The sequence below is a fragment of the Electrophorus electricus genome, chromosome 1 (assembly GCF_041902795.1).
Source record: "Electrophorus electricus isolate QZ-2024a chromosome 1, ASM4190279v1, whole genome shotgun sequence".
NCBI lineage: Eukaryota > Metazoa > Chordata > Actinopteri > Gymnotiformes > Gymnotidae > Electrophorus > Electrophorus electricus.
Window position 1 is genome coordinate 39,635,955 of NC_137497.1, and position 27,537 is coordinate 39,663,491.

General features: G+C 42.6%; 1 protein-coding gene across 2 annotated transcripts in view; it reads left to right on the forward strand.

The window, feature by feature from the left end:
• The first annotated feature begins 610 nt into the window (after positions 1-610).
• thsd7ab (thrombospondin, type I, domain containing 7Ab) overlaps positions 611-27,537 on the forward strand; it is a 69,505-nt gene continuing 42,578 nt past the window's right edge. For both annotated transcript variants that reach the window (XM_027014309.3, XM_081719320.1), the window contains exons 1-2: positions 611-899; positions 26,144-26,990. In XM_027014309.3, coding sequence (XP_026870110.2) covers positions 749-899; positions 26,144-26,990 — 998 coding nt within the window. In that variant the 5' untranslated portion in view covers positions 611-748. The remainder of the gene's footprint in view (positions 900-26,143; positions 26,991-27,537) is intronic.

The window sequence follows — 27,537 nt, forward strand, 5'->3', positions numbered from 1 at the left end:
AAGATTTATCACTCCATACTAATGTAATGAGATTTACAACTCCTGCATGAATGCGCTGGCAGCATTTTAGTGACTATTCTAGTGGCGATTGTTATTTTTTTCTTTTGACCACTGTGCTAACAAAAGAACTTTTCCATTCCCATTCTTTTATTTGCACATAGTACAGAAAATGTATGTATTTTTCTCCTCCGTTAGTCTGTCTCTCTGTCTTTGTCCGTGTGTGTGTCTCCCTCTCCCTCTCTCACCTTCTCTCTCTCCGTCCCCTAGCGACAGGGGAGGCTTTGCTCTGATCTTGTCTCCTCTAGCGTCGCAGGAGCTTGGAGTGAGTGAACGTCCTCGTGCTTAGCGCGAGAGAGAGAGAGAGAGAGAGAGAGCGAGGGAGGAAGGCAAGGGGGTGGGGGCTGAGAGAGAGAGCGAGCGAGAGAGAGGAGGTGCCGCGTCAGTTAGCTGCAGTAGTTGGAGGACAGTGGCACGGCGCTCGCTGCTCCACATTGTTCCGCTGAAGCTCACTCCCTTTCACTCGGACCACTCCGAGTCAGAGCAGGAGGCACTGGGGAAGAGAGGTTTAGCAGGTGGAGCTCTCCAAGCGCTTCCGTCCTTCCCCAGGACATTGAGCCAGCTCACCACAGTGACAACCAGGAGGCTTGTCACTCTCCGAACACCTCCAGAACATCCTCTATTGAATCACCTTCCTGTCGGGTTTGCGTTCTTCCTCGGATTGCCTGGAATTGCTGGGTTACGCAGAGCCATGGGGCCAGGGGTGAGGGGGGCATTGAACATCTGCACGTGGAGACGCGCCGTGCTGTGTCTGAGGAGACTGCTCTTACTGTTCTGTGGAGTCCACGCTGTCCACGCTCAAACCTCAGGAGACAGCAAGTCAGTATACTTCTGGGAGACAGGTACGACTGTTGCTGCTCTAACTCCAGACTTATGATAACTGGGACAGTAGTGCAGTTAGACTAAACTGATCCCCTGAGTGGATCCATTTTTGGATCTTTTAAATGTGATAATTAAAAAAAAACATTGAACTGAGGATTACTGAGTCACCTTGGAAGTATGCTCTTTTTACATTTAAAGATGTCTGCTAATTTTGTCGCAAATAAGTCAGCAGGTGACTCAGATATTAGTACACTCTAACATACGACTGACCTGCTCTTCATCATGAATGCATATGTGAGCATACTGCCTTTATCCTTGACTAAATTATGACTAAAGACTAAATTAGGTTTGAAGTGCTGAGACAGGGACTAAAACGAGTTACAGTCTTTTTAAACATAAGTGGATTTTTTTTGCTTATTAACAGCAATATGGTGGGTATGTTTCAAAATGGACTGATTTGTGTAACTGACCCCACTGTTCAGGTATACAGCAATATTATTAATGGACTACAGTAGGTTAAGAGGAATGTACATTTCATGAAGAAGATGGGCAATAATGTATAGTTTCATTTCCGTGTGCACAAGAAGTCTTCAAGGTTAAAAGTGTCCCCGATATGCCGTAAATCTAAGAGAGTGTTTCCATGCACTCACTAAGAGATTGTCTCCATGCACTAAGCCTGATATATCAGCCTGATATTTGTTACGCCTCGTTTCTGGTGACTGGCCAATTTGAGGCGCTGAGCGAGGACGCAGGCACCGCTTGGTCTTTGCTTCTGCTGCTCACGCAATGCCCTGTTGTCTATGTCTTTGTATGTGGGGTTTTTTTTTGTTTGTTTGTTTTGTTTTGTTTTTTTCAAGAGGATGTAGCTGAGTAAGGAGGTTAGAAAGGGCAGGATTTAGACCATGAAAACCAAGCATGGCTCCTTCCCAGCCTCTATCATTACCAATCACCCTCCTATCAGACATGTGCTGCACAGCACAGCATAGTAGCAGACGCGGCAGTGCAGAGGAGGCTGCTCGCACTTCCTCGCTTCTCAAAGACGGGGTCGCTTGATTGCAACAACGAGCAGGTCATTCGGCTCACGTGGGGCGGGGGGCGCACAGGTGATGTGGGATCCACCTTCCCCTCATATAGCAGCGGAGCCAGAGCTGGAATCCAGAGCCCTAGCACTCACACAGCTCGATAAGGTTCTTGCACGCCTGAGAGTGCTCAGGGCAGTCGTGCCACACAATGTGTTGTATGCATAATGAATCTGGCGGACGCCCCGCGTAAAACTGCAGGGAGTTGGTTCATCTCTCTTTTATTGCTTTCATGAAGGCTCAATATATCTGCCATCTGCTATTGATGGAGACACTAGGAGAGGAGGGTTGTGGCCCCTGTTCTTTCTGACGTACTTCAGACAGTGCTTGAAGAAAGAATGGCATTCATGGTGAACTTTAGAGGCAAGCACTGCAGGGAGATCTAAGGTTGACTGCATGGATATAGAATGTGACTTATAAAAAGGCTTCAGTGCAGTTTATTTGAAAGCAGCCTACACACATACAAATGTCACAAACGCTGGAAAAAGCATGTGACATTAGTAACCATAACATTCCGTCCTTTTTTCTAGGAGTGGTTCTCACATGATTCTTGAATAGTTCTGTTGTGATGCACATTTTGTAACATTTTATCGTTTATTGTAAACTGTTTTTAATGTATAGCAGCGTAAACCTTCATCTTCTCCTTCCCTCATCACATTGAGCATGGCAGCCACAGTGAATTCCGCCAGAGAAGAGGAGGGTCCTTCCCCCCATTTCTGGGGCAACAATTAAACCCTTTCCTCAGATTTCCTCATCAGCCCTTGCTCTGTGTCACCTCGCCATTCTCATCCTCATGTCTACACTGCACTCGGGCAAATATTCTGCCCAGCAGATATTGAACACACAAAGATCCATGAGCAATGCAGCCATCTGAGGAAGTGTTAAACTTCATGGTTACTCTGAGTCTAGATGTCAAGCTGAGTGATTTTTCATGAAAACTGATGAAGGGTCATTCAAGTGCATGTCTCAGCCAGTGAATACTGCAGCAGTAATGTCACTGTTATGATGATAGCACTGGCACAAATAATACCAGCTTCTTGTTTTAAACCTCTGTCCCTGACAAAACACACATCCACAGCTAATGAGTTCTCCCCAGAGAAATGTCATCATGCTACCTTTAATACGTTTGTCAGTGCCTTTGGAGTGCTTTATCCTTCTCCTGGCTTTCACACAAATAACTCTGTAGTTAAACAAACACATCTTTAGCAAATCTAAAAAAACCTGGAACTGGTGCTGTTGTTTTTCTTGGTCTCTCTCTCTCGCTCTCTCTCTCTCTCTCTCTCTCTCTCTCTCTCTCTCTCTCTATATATATATATATATATATATATATATCCTCTCTCTCTCTCTCTCTCTCTCTCTCTCTCTCTCTCTCTCTCCCAGTAGTATTTTTATCTACAGTATTCATTCATTCCTAGCAGAGGAGGTGGGTCAGAGGTCTGCATGTCTCTGTAGGGCCTTTCACAGTGTCTATGCTGACTCCTTTGTAATGATTAAATGCACACTGTAGTTTGCGCCTGGCTTGCTAGCCTCAACACGGACATACAAGTTCTCATAAGAAGCACTTAGACCCAAAGCTATGCTTAGGTAAAGTCAACAAATGTCATTTGACCACCCCTTACTCTAATGTCTCTACTGGCCCAGAAACTTAAGCATGGCTGCATGCTAGGTCGATTGTTATTGGTGCTTTTGCTTTCGCAACTCATCAGGTGTAGGTGCTTAAGCTCGTTGCTCACACCACAGGAAGCAGGGGAAATACAGAAGGCTAGCGAGGCTCCGTCATCACACCATGCTTCCTCCCTCCTTGATGCAGAGACTACGTAGCATGCTATACACATCTTGATTGCACAGTCTTTTGTGCTCAGTCAGAGCAACTCATGATCACCTTGCTGATCACAATCTTACACAGTCCTCATCGGGACAGCTGGAATATGTAGGCTGTCTTCTGTTGAGCACTGCCCAGTGATTGCTGGTCATTCTTTCTGTCCTTATCTCTTACAGAACAGGAAAGGTTTAGTTCTTCTTTGCCTTACCATGTAGACCTAGGATGTTCTTCTCTGTGTTACCATGAAATTGCGTTGCATTTACATGTTCCACAAACAATGCCATTGTTCATAAGTTTGTAGTAGATGCAATCAAAGTGCTAAAACTTAAGAGACAGTAATGTAAGAAACTGGTAGCAATGAAGAGCACAAGGTTTATGTCACAGAGCATAAGGCTAGTCAATCAATGGAAATTCTTCCCAGGAAACACGACAACCCTGTGTTGAGCAATAGGAATAGAAATTCAATGGCATAATAAAAAAATAAAACACTTAATATATGTGCTGGGAGGACATAAGAACGTTTGTTTCAGACATGCTAGTGTGTATCTGGGTCAATGGCCCCTTCAAATTGCTAAGTTATTTCTGTGAAAGCATATTAATATCACTCTTTACAACATTAATTTTCACAATATCTGGAGGCAAATGAACTCTCTCTGGATATAATTGGTTGGCTACTACTTTAGACCTTTGGCAACAGCCTTCACTTTTGAGACATCTATAAAATTTATCATGGCTGCCTTGGAGGTCATTATTCTTTTGGAGGTTTTCAATAGACATTTATTTTTTTAATCTGTAAAATTGTTTTTTTTTTCCCTTTAGTGCATTTCAAAGAGGGTAGCTTTCGTCTGTGTTTGAGGATAAATAAAAGGAAAGTGAATCACATGGCTTGTGAATGAAAGGAGCTGTACAAGTGGGCCTTCGGTTCGTGTTCTCTGTTCCATTGCATCATCACTGTATTTACACCATCAAAATTCCATTGCAATAAAAATGAACATGCACTCAAAATCTCCCCAGAGCCAGAGCTACACAACTTGATAAAGTCAAACATCCATCTGCTCTGGATTTATCACAGGTATCTTCAGCTTCCCTGCCTTTGTCTGTTATCAATTCCTAAAAGTGGTGATGATTAGCACATAGGCATAACTACGTCTGCCTCTGTCCAAATGTCATTGAACTTTCATATTAAAGATGCAAAGATTTTTTGTCAGTGGTAAAGGAATAGAAGCTGGATGTGAGCATGGATTCTGGCATGGATGAAGCTTTCATGTCATTGACTCACAGTTTCATCTTCTCCATGTGTCAGGCTCATGTTGTTGCCAAAACTCTGGCAGTCTGAACACATAATTCTGTTTGAAAGTGTTCAGTGATGTTCTAAACTGTTCTGGCACACTAATAATACACCATTACAGTGTGAATTAAATCCATGAGTAAAATCCATTTTTTTCAAGGAATGGTTGATGTCCTTCTCCACTTTTATCTCCTCTGGCACTGTAAGTATTTAATCTCTCTTTTCATAGCCAAGCTACTACCCCTGTTCTGGAGCTATTGAAGGTCACAATATTAAATTACGTTATCCAGTTTTTCACTGCAAAACTAAGATACAGTATAAAAGGTTAAAATCTCCTTATTATGCAATCGTCAGACTTTGGAAGTCTTCTCTTTCTCTCCAGTGCTAGGTTTGTTTGTTTAATCTAAATAGCGGGGCTTACACTAAGGTCAAGTCATTACTGATGCTGCAGTACTGCATGTATTATAGATTATTTTTGATCCATAGTGTTTATTTATCATGAAATAAGTGCTCTGAGATATATATATATATATATATATATATATATATATATATATATATATATATATATATATATATATATGATTTAGTAAAATGACATTTGCCTTCATTTGAAATGCATCTCAAATGACAGATTAGTTATTTCACAGGTTTACTGATTGACCCAAGAGTCCTATAAGTCTTTCAATAAGCAAAGATTATTTGTAAATCCACTGTCCTGGGCTCAGACCTCATAGGTAAGAGATCTATGACTAAGTGAAAATCGTGTCCAAAACACTTTGGAAAAGAACATCTGACATTGGATGAGGACCCCTAACTATGATATATCTGAAAAACACCAGCTCTGGTTTCCTCTCAGCTCTGCTTAAACGGGGCAGACGATTGGTGACAGTGACAGATATAAGACAACTCATGCCAGTGCTGCATGTGCCAGTAGTAGAAACTCCACCACTACTATCCCATTGCCCCAAACAGAGCAGATTTGAAAAGGACCTTTTAGTCAGACACCCAATGAAACAAGCCACGAAGATTCATTCAAAATGTCTCCTTCTGATCTCCTGCGAGATCCCATTTTCATGATACCACTTTCAGTAGCTTGAGAGAAATGGAATCTGAGAGCTGTGACATTTATTAGTTGGTCAATCTAGCTTCAGTTCCAGTAGGTAATAATGCTGTGAAAATGGCAAAAGGGCTTATAATTTTACATGCGGTTTCTTCCATGTGGCTCATGATTTCTGGGTTATATGCATGCTAAGCCTGAAATGTGATGTTTTAAATGTCATTTTCTCCATATTTGTTTGTAGCTTTAGCTGTTCATAGCTATTAGGTCCAGGACAATATCACTGATGAGTTGTGGGCTCACTTTTATTATACTTATACTATGCGGCATTTAAAAGTAGAGGATTCTGTTATCAGCTTTCCCTTTTGATAGAGGACAGATAGCTATAGCCTGACTAAAGCAATGGTATGCATATTAGAGAATGAATTCACATCAATGAGAGTGCATCTTTAACTCAGGGAATGAGCAACCATGTCTGTCTTAGTCTGTCGAGCAAACAGGAAATCGTAATTTTGCCATTTGAGCTATAATGGCTTCTGAGTTGATTGGACTGTTGTCCCAAGGCTTAAATGGATGGGGTCTACCAGAGCAGTGTCCCAGTGGCCTTGAACATTGTGGGGCCTGTCATGTCAGTCAGGTTGCAGATAAACATGTTCAACATGCTCCTGGAATTGTCAGTAATGGCCAGATGGCCTCAGAATGGTCAAGCCCCCAGAATGCAGGCACTGGACATCATCTTTCTCTCTCTTTGTATATCTCTCTCTATCTCTGTTTCTGGAGCTCTATTTCTCTATATATCTTTTTCTATTGCAATCTCAACATGATAGTATGATGACATGTCTTTATTAAACCTGCAGTCTAGTCATCCCTGTAGTCCATGCTTCCTATCCCATCCTTCCTTCTGCAAGCTTTCCATCAACAGCACAACACAATTCTGACAAAGCTCCTGTCACTTATGTTTTGGTATTATTTGTTACAATCTAACGTCTTCAAATGTAGCCACACGTGGTGAGAAGTGATACGAATGAGCTGACATTCACAGAGCAGCCAATGGGAACACCAAGCCATATCCTTGGTGCGCTGATCAGGCTTGCCTTTCTGGACAGCTGGCCTAATTCCATTCCAGTGCAGCCCTTCATGCACCCACCACTCCTCCCACAGTCTCCTGGCTCAGAGAGATGGTATGCCTGCTTCACCCAGTGGCAGAGCCCCTTGCCATTCTCCTTCCTATTCACACCCTACTGCCCACAGCTCCAGAGGCCTGTGCAGTGGCCTCAAGAGCTAGCATGAATTCATTTCCATTACTCCACCAATTATAGCTCACCTCAGGCAACTGACACAGGCCCTCACCAGGCAAGTCTTTTCTTTGATTATTGTGCCACTTATTCACAGCTTCTCCCTCCATGCATCTGGTCAAAGCTGTTGCTCACTCTGCAATTTATTTCAATATGCAATAATCCCATCACATCTTAGAAGGCTTTGATGTTGCTGATTAGTCAACATTCCTGATGCTTTTTATATGGTCACAAAGTGTAGCAAGGCGTATCCCCTTTTAGTGTAGCAAAGTGCTTATAATATACAGTGAGTGGATAACACATTAATCTACAGTCACACCATAACTGGATCAACAACAAAGGAGCACTTCACAGTTTATACTAGCATAGATTCTTAGCTAACAGTGAATGGCAGTAGGCCCAGTTAGCATGGTCTTATTTGCATAATTACTTTCATAATAAGATAAAGTGTATTAACTGGACCGTCACCCATTTTTATTGACTATTACTAACTTTAGCAACTTTTGTTTTTTCTCTGTAATACGCCATGCCAAACTTCATTCAGAATGTCCAGCTCTGCCCTCTGCTTTTGCAAGCATTCAATCCAACTTGCTCCTGTACAAAAAAATCACCCTCTGATTCCTTGTAATCTGCTTTGTAAAGGTGTGTAGATGTCCAGACGGGATACTGTTAGGGAGTCTCCTTATACCACTGAACGCCACCTAGTTTTTCCTCCTCCTATCCTGGTTCATCACCTATATTATGTCCATCCCAAACGAGCACGTCACATGTCTGCTGCCTAGCTTTAATGAAGATTGGGCTTTTTCCCTGTGAAGGGATTGGATTTACCTTGCTGTCATGGCTGTCAGTCATGGTACAAACCTCTTTACGCCATGGTGACAGCTGTAGTCATGGCAACAGCAGTGTGATGACCACGTTACATTAAATATTGCATCCTTATGCACTTTCATTGCTCTGTTATCTCTCTCTCTCTCTCTCTGTGTATCTCACTCTCTCTATGTCTGGATCCACCTATACTTCTCATGCAGTCTTTGTCCAAATGCATGTATTTGGACTGCCTGGTTTTCATATGAGGGCACATTAGTCTGTTCACAGTTTCTATATGCGTGGGAAGCAGTGGGTTATGCAGAAATGGCTGTAAACTCACATTTAAATGATCTCTGTGCCTCTGCACTTTTTCCATGACAACAGCTTACATGCTGTAGCACACACACGTGTGCGTGTGTGTGTGTGTGTGTGTGTGTGTGTGTGTGTGTGTGTGTGTGTGTGCACGTGTGTGTGTGTGTGTGTGTGTGTGCACGTGTGTGTGTGTGTGTGTGTGTGTGTGTGTGTGTGTAGGTGTGCGTGCAGTAGACATGCGTATTTAGGTCAGATGTCACTGGTGCTTCTTATCCTTTGATGAACCAAGGAGGGTGTAGATCCACCCCATCAGCTCCACCATGCCCTTTGCTCTCACTCTCACTCTGGCCTGATGTGATGTGATGTGAAACCTCCCCCACTGATGGAGGCGTCTGCTAGCAGAATAGAGAGTATTAATATCATTAAAACCAGCTCGCTCTCATCTTGTGGCTTTGATGATCTGGCTTATCTCACTATGAAAGTATGAAACAGAGAGTTTGTGAATGTTGTGAATGTGTGCTTGTGCCTGGGCATGCTTATGTGTATGTATGTGCTTATGTGCATGCATGTGTTTGTGAGTATGAATGTGCTTTTGTGTATGTGCATATTTATGTGTGTGCACTTTTTGATTTACCACACCATGTGCATACATGTGCATGAGCATGTGGATGTAACTGTGGATGTATCTGTGCATATGTTGGTTTGTTGTGGTGGCTCAAGATGCTGGACAGCTGGTATTTACAAGCTCACAGACTGTGGAGTAGACAGCCTGTGGGGGGTGAGGGAGAGGAGTGGGTCTGCACGGGTCCTGGTCCCTCCAGTCCATGATACAAATGGACCACCGTTAGGAAAGAGAGAACAGCACTGCACTGACATCACAGCTTTGTAGTAGACCTCCACCTCTGAAGCTTCATCAGACCAGAGCAGAGGATGGAGAACAGCTCGCTCCTTCCCAACCCCGTAAATAGATTCTGCAGGAAGCGAGGGGGCAGAATATATTATTTCATCACTTCGAGCTATCACCACAACTTGTGATTGATTAAGTCAGATGACGCTTCTTTATTAAATTTGGTCTTGTTCTACACTGCTTGTGGTTTAAAACTGATTAGCTGAGCACAGGGCAAGAGGGTATTTATAGTATTCCTGAGAGGTGGAGGTGTTAAGAAAATGGCTACCGATGTCAATTTCTTCATTAAAATCTCTATGTAATTTTTAAAGCTCCTCAGAGGACAAAAGCCTCATCTTACCCTGATTGCTATCATATATTACTCATAAATAGCACTGCCAACAAGAAGGAACAGAATGGAAAAAAATAACTGAAGCTTCTGCTAAACTGCCCCCCCCCCCCCCCCCCATGATCTCCAGAATTTCCTGCATCGCTGCCAAGAGTCAGACTGCGTCTGATCCAGAGGAAATGCAGCCTTTTGAGCCAGCACTGCCCGTCGAGTCTGTTTGATCCTCCTCCTAGCAGGGAGGTCTTTTTGAACGTAACTCTTTGGGTTTCAATCATGAGACCTCTCCGAGCGGAGACCGCTCTCCACCATAAGGGCACCCTGTAGAGATAAACCCCTCAGTCAGCCTTCAGACAATTTCACTGCTCTGCGATCATTTACTAATAATGAAGCCAAACATTGCTGTGTCTGATACTTAAGAATCAAGAATAGATTTGAGGTCTCTTGTTTTTGCTGTTGTTTGCTACATGGGTATGTGTTTTGGTTGTAGTCATGTCAGGTCAACAACTATGGCATGACAGAAATGCCACTGATAGCTAAAAAAGCAGCCTGTCACTGATAAATAGTTCAACTTGTTTAGTATGACTTCTCTGTCATAATGCTAACTGCACCCTAATAGTCCACTTCAGGATTGTGGGCATTTTTGAATGAAGTACTCATTATACTGATTGCTAAATTATTAAATGATGTATTCGAAGCTTTAGTCAGGAGACACAGACAGATGGAACTATGAGAGTTGGGTGCTTTGACATAAGCCCCATTTGATTACAGCTAATCCAAATGGAAAGGATTCAGCACACACACACATACTCTCTTTCTCACCCCTCCCCCCCCCCCCCCCACGCCCTCACCAACTCTAAGGTGATGTGATTAAATCTAAAATGGTGGCTAGGTCCAGATGTCACCGGAGGGCCGAAGGAGTAGAGAGGTCTCCTTTTGCGAAGATAAATCCCTACTTTTCTGATGCTGTGGTTCATTGATTCCCTCTCTCTCCTCATCTTCCTGTTGCTTAGGGGTCCAGCTCCGATTATCCCACAACATGGCAGCTTACTTTCAGTTTGGGAAATGGAGAATTATAGCTTCTTCAGCCTTAGGGGCTATTGGAAACAGATCTCCTGGTACTTTGTATTTGAGACAGGATGTGTAAGCCCAAATTAAAGTTTAAAGACTTGTTTTCATGCCAAAGGAGGCTTAGATCAAAACACAATTGTTTATATAAGCCAGGTAGACTTTAACCATCTGACGTGATCAGTTTCTCTTTTATTTTTCAGTGTAAACAAAGAAACAAAGCAAAGAGTGTCTGCGTGAGATAATCGGGCATGTTATCATGCAACTTAGATTCTCTCTCTGTGCCCTGGCTGATGCTGTTTGACAGAGTGCTGGAATCAAAGGTGTGTGTGTGCGTGCGTGTGTGTGTGTGTGTGTGCGCACACTCGTTTAGCTTGGCCTTCTGCAGATGCAGGGCAGTGACAGGGTAGCAGTAACTGTATGGCCTCCTGTCTGTGTAACCTCTGAGGGTAGTTGCCTTTACACACTACACTATGACACTCTATGCTGCAGGTGGCAGGGACTGGCTCACACACGCATCTGGAAACTTTGACGATGTTTTCATAATGCAATATTTTCTCAGTTAGTCAACTGAGATTAGTCAACCCCAAAGCTGAGGCTATTCAACAGGAGTGAATCTTTTGCCAGTTTTCCTACTAAACCACTTTGCTTTTTGGCTTCAATCTCATAAATTTCAGGTCCTATATTTAGAAAGTTGTCAGAGTGAGAGTACTGATTTATAATCAGCTCACCTCATCAGTTTCATCAGATTCATTATGATATGAAAGCTAAGAACTGATCTCTGATGAGCCCTCTCATTCTTGGAAGTTTTATAAAGATGGCTCCAGGAGATTAGAAGGCAAGTTGTACCAGAGAACTAAAACCATTAGTGGGTATATCAGAGACATAGCCTCAGGCCTTTACTGGTGTGGTAACGATGGTACAGTGAGCAGATGTGCATCCGTTTAGGTAATTGCAAAATGATTAATGAGGCTCCTTCTGATGTAATAATCTCATTATTGAACCCAAGATTCATTTTGGTGCCTTAACAGGTGGGGAGGAACAACTAATAGCTTTGTTACTCACTGCACAAAATGCAATGTTTAATGAACACAATAAATAACCCAATACTGAGCAATTCAAAATATAAAATGAGTTTATCATGTCAATGTTTAATATTACTTTATTAGCACTTGAGAGGTGCACATTAATCATTTGACTAAACTCCACTGTATAAGGCTTGAATCTACATCTGTAGAAAGCCAGCAAATATATCTTGGCAGTCATTCTTGTTCATGCCTTGTTCAACTTAGGATGCAAATATAAATCTTCTATTCATCATCAACCAATATCCATGACTTTTTGTTAGATGTGTTATGATAATGCTGCAGTGTAGCTAGTATACAGTAAGAGATATTATTAAATGCACCTACTCTATAGAAGTACCTTCTAGGCTGCCATATATTTTACAGTCAATTCTAAGTATCAGTGCTGCACTCCAGCATCACTACTGTATTTGGTCATTTGGTTCACTGTCTTAGAGTCCTGTAACCTCTGTATTAGCCATCGCTATCTGCCGCAAGCAGTGATATTCAATAAAGTGGTTGGTTTAGCTCAATCAGAATCATGTCAAACTCGGCCCCCTCAGCTATTTTACAGCCTGGTGACTGAACTTCATTTTCGAATTGAAGAAAAATAAAAACAAATGACTATGTAATCACATGGCTTAAATGATTACTAATGTGAGTTGTGTTTAAAACGTGGTGCCAAATCATAAGGTTTGTGTGTGGCCCAGAAGCATTTCTGAACGCCAGCCAGAGCCTAAGATTGGTCCATCTGGCCTATTAACAGAGACAGAGGGAGAGAAAAGAGAAAAAGAGCATGTAGGTGAGAGGTTAGGACTGTGAACACACACACACGGACACAGGCGCACACAGAGACACACACGGACACAGACGCACACAGAGACACACACGGACACAGGCGCACACAGAGACACACACGGACACAGGCGCACACAGAGACACACACGGACACAGACGCACACAGAGACACACACGGACACAGACGCCCAGAAACACACACGGACACAGACGCACACACGGACACAGACGCACACAGAGACACACACGGACACAGAGACACACACGGACACAGACGCACACAGAGACACACACGGACACAGAGACGCACACAGAGACACACACGGACGCAGATGCACACAGAGACACACATGCTCCTGATCTCAATATCTTATCTAAGCAGTCTCTCCACAAAGCCTCTTTTTATCTGTTCTGCTTATCAAAAGCTTTTTTTTCCCCCTGTCATGTACTTCAATTTAATTCTGGAAACTCTGGAAAGCTCTTTGAAGATAAGGAACATATTTTTCTTTTTTCCTTTTGTGTTATGTACATCATAATTTTTATGTTCTCCCTGTGGAATTAATTATTTGTGCCATTTTATTCATGAAACAAGCTGGGTTCAATGTGAAGAAGACAAGAAGGTGAAATTATCATTTGCAAAAATTAATGCCAATTTATCACCATTTTTATCAAGATAAAATCACAAAGGTTTATCTCAGATTTAAATGAACTGGAACTGCCTTGCAACTCTGACACAACATTAAATTCATTCCTTTGTCCTCCCAGTTCTGCACGTGTACTTTGGTTGACACTTCCTCTCCCAGAACACTGGGACTGTATCATTGCTTTCTGAATTATTCACTGGTTTCATTCCTGTCTGCCCAGGACCTGAGTGTTTGGGTTGATTATATCATCGTCCACTATGTCTGCTGCCTCTGCTCCGGTCCTGAATTGAACGATGCTGTGTGCAAGGTGCACAAAGAATTCAGCATGACACTCAAATAAGATGTCCAAAGAATTACATGCTGTCATGCTCCTGTGTTGAAAATACAAAGCAAGGAAGTGCAACCCTTCCACATATACATACACATACACATTGTTTTCAGGGATAATTGGATTTACCTGGCCCACTTTTAAACAACAGCGTCTACAGACCTGGGGCGTGTGCTCTCCCTCGGAGAGCTAGCCCTGCAGCGGCGGGGATAGCTGCTCAGCAAATCATGCTGGCATTTCGTTTGCCAGCGTCTACCAGTGCTAGCACTCACGCAGAGGGCACATCAGAACTGGCCTCCATGTGAATTCAGGCCTAGCAGTGAGGATTGTCAGAGGCACAGAAGGGGTGAGAATCTCTCCACTAATCCATAGCCCTCTCCAGTGGACACCATTATCGCTTCTCAGTGAGAGCAAAAAAAAAAGCCTGGGAAACAGCTCCATATCTTCCCCAGATCTCAAATGAGCTCCTCAGCCTCTGATTGGTCCCAAAGGTCACCCCCTGCTCTAGATTATTAAGATGGAGTTGATAAGAATATGTATTTAGTGTATTTAATAATCTTTAGGAAGTGTTTGGTCAGTTCAAACAATTCCCATTCCCTGGGGCTCCTCTGCTGCTCAGTGTTAGACAGTATGGAAGTTAATGCTTGCAGCAGAGCTAGTGGGTTAGAACGAGCCATATCAACTGTGCCATTGTGACCAAGTTCAGATTTGCTACACAGCAAGGGGTAAAACTGAGTGCATGGTTGCCGGCGTTGTCAAGACTACACCTGGAAAACAAAACTAGGGGTTGTTCTCAAATGTCATGTCGTCTCCGCGTTAAATATCATGCAGCAGATGATGCCAAGTGTCAGCGTATCAGAGAACGCGTTGTCCCCATGCCGCGCAGCCTGGTCGTGACCTGGCTCTCGGAGCTCCACCCACGTTCCTCATCTTCCCACACGGTGTGGCACGTCTTCTGCTTGACTTTCCTGCGCGTCCATCCTTCCATCTCTACAACACTTTCTGTAAGGCGCGATCTGTGTACCCACACTGCTATCCTCTGACTGAACAATATACCCCCTGCTGATTTTATCCTGAGCTGCAGGTAGCTTTCTCGATTAAAAAATAATTAAAAGAGGTGTACCAACAGGATAACAACAAACTAAAATAATATGTGCTACAAATACGGTGACACGGCGGGTTCACTTATGGCAAAGTTGAAAAAATCTTGTGTAAAGTGCTACTCATGGTGTGACGGGGTACGAATAGGGATGAAGACCAACAATCTTCTATTAACTGTCAAGGTGCACCAGGCACCCAACACGATGGACACGTCTGACGCCCACACATACCCCACATGCTCCGCTCCCAGTCGCCTGATTACTGACGACTTGTGCCTTTCTTGTTTCTCCCTCTTATGAACCCACATCGACACTCGTCCAGTGCTGCGCTTTGCTCCCCGCTACTGTGCTTACAACTAGCTAAACGCCGTGCTGCCAGTCTATGCCGTATTTTACCTGAGTTTTGTGTTGCGTATTGTGCCAGCTCATTGCGCCGCTTTCCTTTGTTCCGTTTCGGTACAGAATAAAAGAATTGCAATTACGCACTCGTGTCTCGCTCCCTCCCTGTCGCAGTCACATTAAATTCCTTAAAATATGATAAATTAGTCACACCAGATTTGACTGGTTTTTCGTAGATAAACCTTACATGTTCTCTTGATTGATCATAAAAAAAATGGGATTCATGAGCAGAACAACTTAAAAACCGTAAAATCAAAAAGAACTTCAAACAGCTTCAGTCCTCCTTGTCTGGAATGGAGGGTTTTTTTCAGTTTTACTGGTAGTATGGGTCATTTTTCATGTAAATGTAAAGCCCTCTATCTTCCTTACAGTTGATACTTCATGTTGAAAACGTCCTTTAGATTCATCCGTATAAACACACCATATAACAAATTTAAACAGTAGAGTTTACAAAATAAGCTTTTTATCCACAGATGTATGCAAATAAGTAAAAAACAAATAATGACGGATTTATTTCCCATATCTTCTACATCATATTAGTCTACTTTAGAGCAAAAGCATCAGCACGAATGTTCATTCTGCCATCACTGGGATGGGTTTGATAAAGTAGGTCTATCTTCACACTCCTCAAATGGTTTCGTTTGTGGGTTTCTCCATCCCATGTGTTTTTACATACTCTTAGGTGTAGGACGTCTTTCAAAATGCCTGCCCTTTTACAAATAACAGCTTGTGGAGGGCTGATGACACAGTTTCTGGTGAGTCAGTGAGTTCTGTCTGTAACCTTTGTTCCTATTTCCTCAGGCAGTGTTCCTTGTTTGGCACATGTTACCATAATTTTGGTCCCTGTTCTTCCTGATACTGCAAAAATATTTTGCATAGAGATTGACTAGCCAAAGGCCCGTGGTTCTGGTCCAGCAGAACTATACTAATGCTGGTTATAAATAGATTGATTGTGTTGGACTCTGTATCCTCTGGACAAAACTCATAAAGAAAAAAAGGTTTACTGTGCTGGTGATTTTGTGGACTTCCCCTGTATTCTATGGTATAAGTTATAGCATGATAATTGGGAAAAATAAACAGGCATGTTATTCTCAAGTTTCATAGTTTCATCTGTTACAATATTGGACCAATAACTACTTCAAAAATATTCTGGGGATGTTAAAGTTTTGTGTCATAGCTAGCCAACTATATAACCCTGTTTCCACTTTTAAAAGTAATTGCAATTTTTCAGAATAATTTTAATTTTTAAACGTATTCACCCTCAGCCAGTTTTGGTGAAATAAATAAACTTACTGTATACTGATTATTAGGCTTGTATTTATTTTGTGTCTCGATCAGTCCCTTCCATCTTGCGTGTTCCGTGTTTTCCCTGTCTTGTGTTTTTTTTTTCAGTTCCGTTCCATAGTTTCCTTTTGTTCTCACCTTGTTTGATTGCTTACATCTGTCCCTCGTTTCTAGTTTTGTGAAGTTCATGTATTTATACCCTGCTGTGTGGCTTGGTCGGGGCTGTTCATTTGAATGGGATTAGTTCATTGTGTTTGCATGTTTATTCTAATGGTTATTTCTTTGTACTCGGTGCCTTTGCGTTTCCTAGTCTATGTTATAGCCTGCTCCCCTGTTCGCCTCCGTGTGTTTAGTTCTAGCATCTGTGTGTAGTTACTTGTGTATCTTAGCCCTTGTCCCATTTAATCATGTATCCCCGTGCTCTCTGTGTCGGCTCTTTGATCGTGGGTTGCCTTTAACGACTGATTTTGGATTTGCCCCTATTAAATCTCGCTCATCTGCGCACATGCGTCTGCCTCCTTACCGCTCATCGTTATATTTTGATGTAAAATTTTAGAATAAGGTGTCAGGATCAGTCATTTGTGCCCAATTTTAACACTCTTTTCCACTCAAAAGTATTTTCTAGCTATTCCAAAGTAGAATACAGAAGGGCTTGATGGGACAAAAAATTTTTTTAAAAATCAGTGTAATGACAGACCCATAGAAGGTAGAGCCTGTAGATTATCATACATTAGATTTTCTCTAACCTACCAAAGTGACTGGTTTCTCAGTCTATAAATGAGTCAGCACTCCACAACATCAATAACAGATATTACTCTTTCATGAGAATAAGAATGAAATACTTCACACCAGAAGCAAATGAAAAGTATTGACATTATGTCTGAACACTGACATTATGTGAGCAAAAGTGATAGCGCTTTCTAATAAACAATGCTTTTAAAATTCAGTTAGTACTTATTTAAATAGCTGATTATTAAAGGGAGGCTTGTTTAGTAGAAGGCACTATTCTGTATTCAGACATAATATCAATACTTTTGATTTGCTTCTGGTTTAAACCTACCAGTTTAGTAGGTTCACATGTAAAAGAAAGCATTTTTCTCTAAAGATGCATGTATGGTCCTTCCGTCTAAGAGCTGGTAAAACCTGATGGCAGTGATGTTGTGAAATTAGCGTTTTCCCCAACAGGATATTCACGGCACACCTACTTCACACAACAAGGCTATGTGACGTCATGTACACACATGGCTGTTCCTTCTTGTGCACAATTAAGAGATTAGTATGTAGCAGTTATGCAGCACAATTCCCCCTTGGTTTCATCCTCAGAGGTTATCAAGTAGTCACTCTTTCATTCAAACACCTCAATATTTCTGAGAAATATTTAGCCAAATACTTGTCCTGCAATCAAATGTTTTTTCACTCCTTTTACTGCCATACCCGTTTTGTCAGGCCAGCCAGGTATATTTACCCGTCTGAAAGAAAAGCAACTTTGTAAGCATCTAAATGACCCTATAGGAGTGTAGCTCTAACACCCACCTGAAACTGTGCTCAATGAGAAGCCAAATCCATAAGTGGTCCCATGGTCCCCCGGCGATTAAAAACAGCTCCGTCTTATATAAGTTAAATCCGAGCTGTTTAAAGTAGCTGGGTTAAGGGAGCTTTGAGGTGAGCACACTGGGTACGTTCGCTTTTCGTAATCATTTTCCATGCCCATCCACAGCAGCTCATTTCTCAGGGAACTCAGATGAAAATGTGGATAGTTTACTCAGGAGAATGATCAGGAGGTTGCAGTGAGAGGGACAATATGACCCCCTTTATCTTAATGTATAAATAAAGCCCAGCATCCCTGCTTAATTAGTGGGTGTGAAAAGAATTGGGGATGTGACGACTTTAGTGTTTCTCACGACCCACTGGTGTGCTGTTAAACTGAAGAGTGAAGCACTCTAGGTTAAATATGGAATCTAATCAGTATGGTGAGTATTGAGGAGGTAGAAGATGGCAATGATATGTTTCTTTGATTGCGCCGTTTATCTCAATAAAGCAACTGCAGACCTGGGGCCTGGAGCACGTTTGAAACCTATTTATCATACAGAGGTTTACTTGCTAGATAAAACATTTTCTTTAGTAGCACTGCTTACTAACACTGTAAAAAAAAATGTTTGTTGATTATATTTATAATCACTTGTTTTCTTTCCTATCATTTTCCTTCTGCGAATAAACAGGATACTTTGAAATGTGGATAATGAAATAATCCTGGAAAAAAAAAAAACAGCAATGAGACTACATAGGCAATTCTTTCATTTGTTAAATCCAGATCTCAGGGAAGGCTCAGAAACTTATCCGTGCCATTTTTTCACGGCCGTGAACTGAATGCTCCGAGCCCAGAACTCTCTGGTTGAAATCAGATACAGGCACTGATATTTTTAGCACACATAAGGATTGATACATAGATTGAAATATAGACACACCATAAGGGATTGCTGTCGCATGCCCTAGGAAACATCTTGCTAATTTATGAATTGCCATCATCTAAATGTAGTAATGATTCCTTCCATCTCTGTCATTGAACAGCTGAACCTTTAGCATCACTTTAGCCTTTAGTTTGTTGTCTCAGAGCAAATAGAAAGCTCTAAGGAGTCTGCACTGGTCGACGAGTTCAGATTAGATCAGCACTAATTTACAACCATTCATGATGGGCCCGGTTTAAAAAGTTAGATTAACCCCAACTTCAAACTAATTTGGTCTGTCTGTAGGCCTAATCACTATCTGGGAAACTGATCATTTTCAGTCTCAGACAGAAATTGTCACAGACATATTAATGTCTCTCTACAATTAAATGCTTAGGAAGAAAAGTACCATGGTACAATATTCTCAAATGAAGCCTTAAATTAATGATATTACTCTCCTTACTGATAGAAATTATCTATGAAGATGTATGACAAATGCAAGGATGTTGCCTTTTTCTACTAGGGCTGAAAGAATTCATAAGAACTCAATGCCACATATTATATTTCTTCATGATGCTATCCTTTTGCACTTTTCAGGGGTTTCAACAGTTTAATTTATTCAGTGGGCTTCACTTAAGGGCAAATTAACCTCAAATCAGTTATTTAAGATAAAATGATATTAGAAAAAAAATAAAGTTATTATTACCAAGGATAGTAGGCCTTATCCAATATTTCACCTCAATATCCTCAAGTATTATTTGCAATACCATTACATTATTTCAAAATATCCTAATGAAATCATATCATTACCAAATAATTTATATTAAAAAAGAACCCTACAATATGAATAAATGCCCTTTTTAAGAAACTAAATTATACAGAACTTATACAAAATTGCTTCCAATCTTCATAACCTCATTAGTATTTCTGCTATGCATATCCCATATGTTCATTTTTGGAAGAATGATGGTTTTTTAAATAATGGAAGAATTTTTGAGATGTTGAAATCGTAGCTGAACCTTTCTCTTGTGTTTGGATCAGATTATTTGGTCTCTTTGAAGCAGTGAAAAAAATCTGTATTTTTTCTGTATTCTCATTTGTGTATGTAATTTAATGTATGTAATGCAGTTTACTCCTAAGAGAATAAGCATTAGATGTTGTCTCAAATTCGTATGAGGTTTTAGATAAAGATATGTTTTAGGCAAGAGGAAAGACTTGCCGAGGTCTCTCTGTGTAGCGGAGAATCAGAGGAGACACAGTATTATGTGCAGGGGTCCAGTTATATACTCTGTGATGTTTTGCACATGCACACACAAGTGCCTCTTTATTTATTTATCTGTATGACTGATTATTTCCATTGGCTGGGAAATATGGATGCTCAGTCTTGGTTTCTGCATATGAAAGATGTGTAATGACTCATAATGATTTGTAATAACATTAGGGTTCTCCCTTACTTCCTGCATTATTTAATATTTACACACACACACACACACACACACACACACACACACACACATATATATATATATATATATATATATATATATATATATATATATATATATATATATATATATATAAATCACATATCATTTAACTCTCTGAGAAAAGCCAATTCTTATTCATATGTGGACCACATGAGCTTTTCTTACTTGCACACCTTCACACTTTTACTCATCACAATCAGGAACGCAAAGTGAAGCGTACATCTCGGACCAAACAGATCTCATCCAGACCAAGCAGGGCAGAAGGCGTTTATTCTTTGGAAGACACAGCTGAGAACACATATTCAGCTCCATTCTCAACCATGTGGTTTCACTGGATGAAACCCTTTGGCTTGTGGCTAAACAAACTCTAGTGTAAATTAATACCAGTTCTGTCGAAATAACTCTTGCAACGTCCATGTTTGTCCCATTGGACTTATATGAACACCACTGGCATTAATTGAACATTGATGTTTTTGCTCTGTACATACAATCATTCTTTTCTTTTCTTTTCTTTTCTAAATGTCACATCAGCCTTCTCCTGTACTGACTGGTGCATGACCTGGCTGTAAGGCTGTTTGGTCATGTGACTGGCTCGCCCCTCTGCCTAGCTGGGTGCAGCAGCTCTTCCGTTGCAGTGGGGCTCTGCAACATTCAAAAGTCAGGGCTTCTTGTGCTCCACCTGCCTCTGCCCTGTCACACTAATGTCTCTTACCCGAAGGGCAGATGGGTGGAGCCAGGGCTCCTCGATGCTGAGAAGAGCCCCCGATACCCATTTCTCCCATGCACCCCACCCCCTCCCCACTTTCATGCATGTGCCTTGTTTCATCATCAAGAAGAAAAGCAGAGCGCACCCTGGCACTGCATTAATATTTACTGTGGTACCAGGGGCACAGGCACATGCTGCGATTTCTCATTGCATCTATCCTTTAAAAAAAAGAAAAACATTTCAGTGTTTATCCCTCGAACGTATTGTGCTCTAATAGCATAACGCCATTAGGCCTTTCTGTTTTTTTCCAGTTGTGCATTAAAACTGTTTTTTTTTTTTTTTTCCTTTTCCTGCCAGCATGATGATGGCACATATCAGGTGAAGCTTCAAAATGTGCTGTTAGATACACTGTAAGTTCCTAACAGCTCTCATTCTGATTCCTCCGTATTGATTAGTGCCTTTAGGAGCAGAAGGAGCTTTGATGTTTGGTTGCATCTATTATTGAATATGCACTTCAGCTCATCAAAGACCAAAACTGTAACCATGGCACACAAATGCTCTGCTTCATAGGTATGTTGAGACCACAACCACTAATTACATTTATCCTAATGATGCAAATGGACAGCCAGCTACTACAAGCCTAGTTAGCTTTGCATTTGAGTCTGCGGGGGTGTACCTCTTCCTGGGGGGTGTACCCCTCGTCCTCCAAAAGCAGTGCCATCAGAGGCCCACTGAGTGATGGAGAGAGTGAGCAGCTCCAGTATCCTGCCATGCAGGATAGTGACCTTTATCCCTTTCTGCATTAGTGTGAGAGGCTTCGTCTTGGACCAGCTGTAACACGCAAGTGTTTTATGGCCTGCATCTCAGGGTGTGTCAGCGCATACAGAGGCGTGGGTCAAGCCACTCATATTCTGATGGCAATGAAATAATACAAGAGCAATGTTCTTTTATGACCTTCTGAAATGTTGGAATCATTGCATGTGCAAATGGGGCATTCTGTTTTAACAGAGGTCACATGCTACACAGGACAGTCAAGGCAGTATATTTTACTCAGCTGTTAAAATTGCCCCATTTCAGGGAGGAATTATTACAGTGTTGTAAAAAAGTTCTTTTTATAGTAAGAACTTTTTATAGATGCAACAAGGCATCAATAAAATATTATATATTATGGTTTAATTAAGGCCAAACTGTGTTTGAAGCAATGTGTTCAAAGACTGAAGCCTCCAGACAGACTTTTAGAATATCATCTCAGAATGCTAAGGAGTTTTAATATCGCTCATGACAGTAATGCTTGCTGCCTGAGGTTTTCTCACCTCCTTTTTGCTTTTCATTTTAAACTAGGGCAGGAAATTAATAAATGTTTATATCTTCCTCATTTAAACATTTTCAAAGCACAATGAAAGGTGTTTTTGGAAACCTATTTGTGTTTTGGTAGAAACATTTTATAGTGTATCTTTTTATAGCATATGTTTCTGGATCAGGAAGATTTATGTCCTTCATATTTTCTTGATTATTTTTAAGATGTCACATAATATGCAGTAGCAAAATGATTTTTATGACATCTGAAAGACACATTGTTGTTGTTGTTGTTTAGACATCTTTTAGTATGCTATTTCAGTCAAGAGTACAGGGCAATTTTGGGTTCATTTTTAGGTCATATATATGTGATAATGATTTAAAAAAAATCTGAGACTGATTATATATGTACTGACAGTTATGCAAATGGTCACTGGATAGTTGCCCATTGGTCAAAGTCCACATAGACTTGTGATCTCTGACCAATGGAGGGTGAAGTAGGCGGAACACTTTGATAATGCTCTTCCTCCTGAATCCCTGCAAGGTGGCGCTAGTGAGAGATGGTACACTTAGTAACCGCCCTCCTGCTGAATGGTGCCTGAGAGAATTTGGCCCACCCTCCCCTAACACCCTAACTGACTGAAAGGCTTCTCTATTGACCCGACAGGTGTTCACTGTCCGGTGACCTTAAATCACCTGTTGACTGTGGCAAGACTACCACGCAGCATGGATGATCAGGCTGCTCCCGTGCTGGGCTGTACCCAGCAGGAGTCCCGGCCTTGACACCCTGCTCCCTCTGTGGGCTACATGACGCTGTTTCCTGTTCATTATACGTATGAAGTGTGAAGAGACCAAGAGATAACCCAGCTGCACCGCTGTACTGCTTTTCTGTGCTCGCGGCTCAGCAGACAGCTAGCCAAGGGTGGAACACTTGGGTCCAGAATGGAGAACTAATGTCATTACAAAGAATTTTCACGACATTGCTTCAGTCATACTTATGCGGGTATTAACACTCGTGCCAGCTGAGCACAACACCACCATAAGCAGCTGTCTCTTGATACGCAGAACGCAAACATACAGCGTAATTGCTGGATAGCCTGACAGCCCTTCTGTGCCCCTAATCAGTGTGGCCCTATGAGACGCATAGTCATACAGCCCCCTCACTGTCTGGCTGTGTCTGTGGGAAACTTGTGTACTCCATAAGCCAGTGGGGAAAAAAATCAGCTGAAAATTTTTTTAAAAGACAGTAATGCTGACATCAATGCATCGGTGCAGGGCTTCTAATTTCCATCTCGGATTATAGCAGTGAAGCTTGCACGCTTGCCTGCATCTTGTCTCTCTTACTTTTTTTTTTAGATAGCTGGTTTCTGTTTCTTTGATAATCACTGTCTGACACCCCTTCGCTGACACGGCACCAGAGAGCACAGACTTGAAAACGAAATCCCACAGTTGTTAGTGGAAAGATTTAGTGAGGCTCGCATTCGCTGCTGCTTGCCGCGGGGAAGATTATCGGCAGGAGAGCAGGCCGCCTTTTTCGCTCCTTCTCTTTCACTGATTCACACCCCCCTCCCCAAACAAAATTTTTGAAGCTATAAAAGACCCCACAGTGCAGTCCCAAATGTGAAGGACGGGGCGGCGCGCTATCCCTCCAAATCTCAGCCCGGTGCCTCGCCATCTGGCCTGCCAGATCTCCCACCTAACTGCTGATCTGCAGTGGATTTAGGAGCCTTCGGAGTGGGTGCTTTGGTGAGGAAACCTGTGCTTCATAAATTCGGATTCACAAAGACTAAATTCTGGATGTTACTAGTTCACTAGTTATTGCCCTGCAAAGCCTACACAGGCCTAGATATGAGAGGAAATGTGCTGTTGTAATTGAAATTTTTACCCACCAGCCATAAGATTTGTGAAAACCTGGCCTTCCTCCCAAAGTCCCTATACAGGACGTCCACCCATGGTGTTGATCCATAGTGGCCAGTAGGGAACACTCTGCGATGCTTCACCCCACAACATCCCCTCCTCTGAGTCCCCATGCTCACCCCTACACATATATCAGTGTGTAACAGGCAGGCAGGAAACAGGCTATGGATGGATGTGGATGTATTTGAGAGAGGATGCTGTCCAATTATTTCTTGCATTACTCTTCATTAGTGCTGGCCTGCAGATAACCAAGCTAGCGCACTGCGTGCGCTTTGAATCACCCTAAGCCAAACACTTTGACTAACGATGCCTTTCATTCTCATGCTTGTTGGACATGGCCACCTCTAGTGAGCCAGTTGGTGCGTTCTTGCCATTCACGCTTGGGTCCCACCGAAATGAGACCTCGCTTTCAATGGGGCTCCCCTCCCATCGCCTAATTAAGGAATGAGTTAAATAAATAAATTAGCAAGCCGTTTCAGAGCTGGAGGCCTTGTTAAGGATTGCGTTTGATGTCAATGGTGCCACAAGCAGAAGGCAGGACACAGGAGCAAAGCTGCAGTGATCCGTCTGGTGTAGTGCGGCAGTTGTGGAACACAGTCTGAGCTGCTAACTGAAGCGGAAGCATTGGCTTTCACTTTCACTACAACCACAGTTTGATCCGACTGTATTAGCCACTTTTGATCTGGTCGTCATGCGTATAGATGTGGTCAGCCTGCATGTGCTCATTCATCAGGGCACATTCGTAAGCCTTCCCTTCCCAGGTTCAAAATCATATTGGAATTCCCTCAGGAGCCTGCTTCAAGACCTGAGCAGACATGTTTACCCCTATATGTTTAGGGGCCTACAAATGTTTGGATGACGAAAAAAAACATATTTACTGTCACAGACCAGCAATCTTAGCAATTAGGCTGCAACTTAGAAATTAGGATGCAACTTAGCAATTAGGCTGCAACTTAGCAATTAGGATGCAACTTAGCAATTAGGATGCAACTTAGCAATTAGGCTGCCTTGAAACATTGTGAAGAGCAAGGTCTGATGTGCTCTCCAAAGCTTTTCCTCCTCCTGCCTGTTCCGTGCTCGGAATTGAAGTCACATTTCTGCTGTACAATAACAGTAACAGGCCTTAATTAAAGCGTAACATATTTCAGCTGCTTACTCACTCAGCATTCAGGATGTATTAGGAGCTCCCGTGAAACATCCACAGTCAGCTTTATTTTATTAACAAAGCCAAAAGAGGAATCAGCAAGGTCCAGCGAAATCAACTGTAATTTCACCCCCTTTCACTCCACAGAGCTGCAGGTTTTGGGTGACCAGGCTTTCATTTGTAACTCTTGTAGCTACTCACCTATATTAGTGTTCTAATGAAGTAACAATGTAATTACTACTAAGTCAGCATAGTTACTGAATAATAAGCCTGCAGTTTCATAAATAAGCAACAAGCCTGAAGTTAAGGAGGTTAATTGCTTGGATTTAAACTTTGAATTAGTTACAACTGTTGTAGACTTGTGTGAACTTATTTGTAACTTTGTCAGAGGTAAACAAATAGCAGTGACGTGAACATCTCACATATAAAGGATCTTAATTTCAGTCTTCAGTTATAGCAACAATAACAGCTGTAAAGTCGACTTTGCTGCATTGTATTAACCATCTAGTTTCGGTGTCCTTATATAATCGCTGTTTTAAACTTTTCTGCTTAGTGGAGTGGGAGAGTCTTTTTATGAGCTTTTTCATTTTCCTAAATGTAGAAATTTAGGATTTTTATGTGTTCATTCTGTACTCTGTACTTCCTGTACTACTTTCATGGTCCCATTCTGTGCCCCCTGCTGATCTTCAGGGCCGTGGGGGAGGTGCATGGGCAGCGAGTGTGGCCTGGGTGGCAGTCAGAGCCGGGCAGTATGGTGCGCCCATGTGGAGGGCTGGACCACGCTGCCTACCAACTGCCTCCAGGGAGTGCGTCCCGCCAACCAGCAGAGCTGTTTCCGTGTGTGTGACTGGCACCGTGAGCTGTATGACTGGCAAGTGGGCACCTGGGGTCGGTGCATGCCCGTGGCTCCACGCTCGGCCGGCGAGCACCCGGTCACCTGCTCGCAGGCCGAGGAGGGAATCCAGACACGGGAGGTTAGGTGTGCTCTGAGGTCCGACGGCTCCCTCGCCACCGACACCATCTGCGAGTATTTTGAGCCACGGCCGCTCCTGGAGCAGGCCTGTCTGATCCCATGCCCGCGTGACTGTGTGGTGTCGTACTTCAGTCCCTGGACTGCCTGCTCCAAGACGTGCGGCCTGGGCCTTCAGAACCGCGCGCGATCCGTGCTGACGCCGCCGCAGTTTGGCGGCCTGCCATGCCCCAACCTCACCGAGTTCCGCACGTGTGCACCGCGGACCTGCGACAGCAAGGAGGCAGCATTCAGCCTGCGCGTGGGCGCCTGGGGAGTGTGCACCCTGGCCCCCACGCCCTCCCCTACCTCCAGCCAGCCCGCAAGCCGTGCTGCCCGCCAGGCCCGCCGCCGGAAGGGCAAGGGCCATGATACTGCTCGGGACCCAGAGACACGCGAGCTGATCAAGAGCAAGAGGAACCGCAACCGGCTGAACCGCCCGGACAGCGACCTGTGGAATGTGGAGGTGGGCTTCCAGCAGCGGCAGGTGGCCTGTGTGCACCGCAACGGCAGCACTGTGATGCTCAGGTGAGCAAGAGGACTGTATTACTGGTCAATTAGCATCACTCGTTTTTTTTCCTCTTCTACTCCAAATGTTCAGCATGATTTAACAAGCTCATCATGAGACAAGGAAACCTCCCTAGTGGGCAATTTATTTAGCTCTGCCTTCCAGTCTACTGGAGCTAAGGGCATCTTCAGATGCTCCAGCGCTGTATACTGAAGAGCTCTTTTTTGCTGCTCTGTCTGGGGATGACAGAAAAGGGACAATTGCTCCACACTCTACGCTTTTCCCCTTCTATCTCTATCTGCCAAGCTGTCAGAGTTGAGCACTCCCTCTTTCCAGATGTCTATTTTCCACTGCATTGTTGACATTTCTATTCCCACCCTGATGTAAATTAAATCTTAGCCAGCAATATAAAAAAATTTAATAAGAAAGAAAAAACTAATTCCTCAGCCTCATAGCAGTCATTAGAAAGAGATTATACAGATAGCCTTTCCCACAGAATGTTTCTAGGTACAGGAACAGTGGGAAAAGATGTGGAGAACGAAAGTGACAACACTTTAACCTTTAACC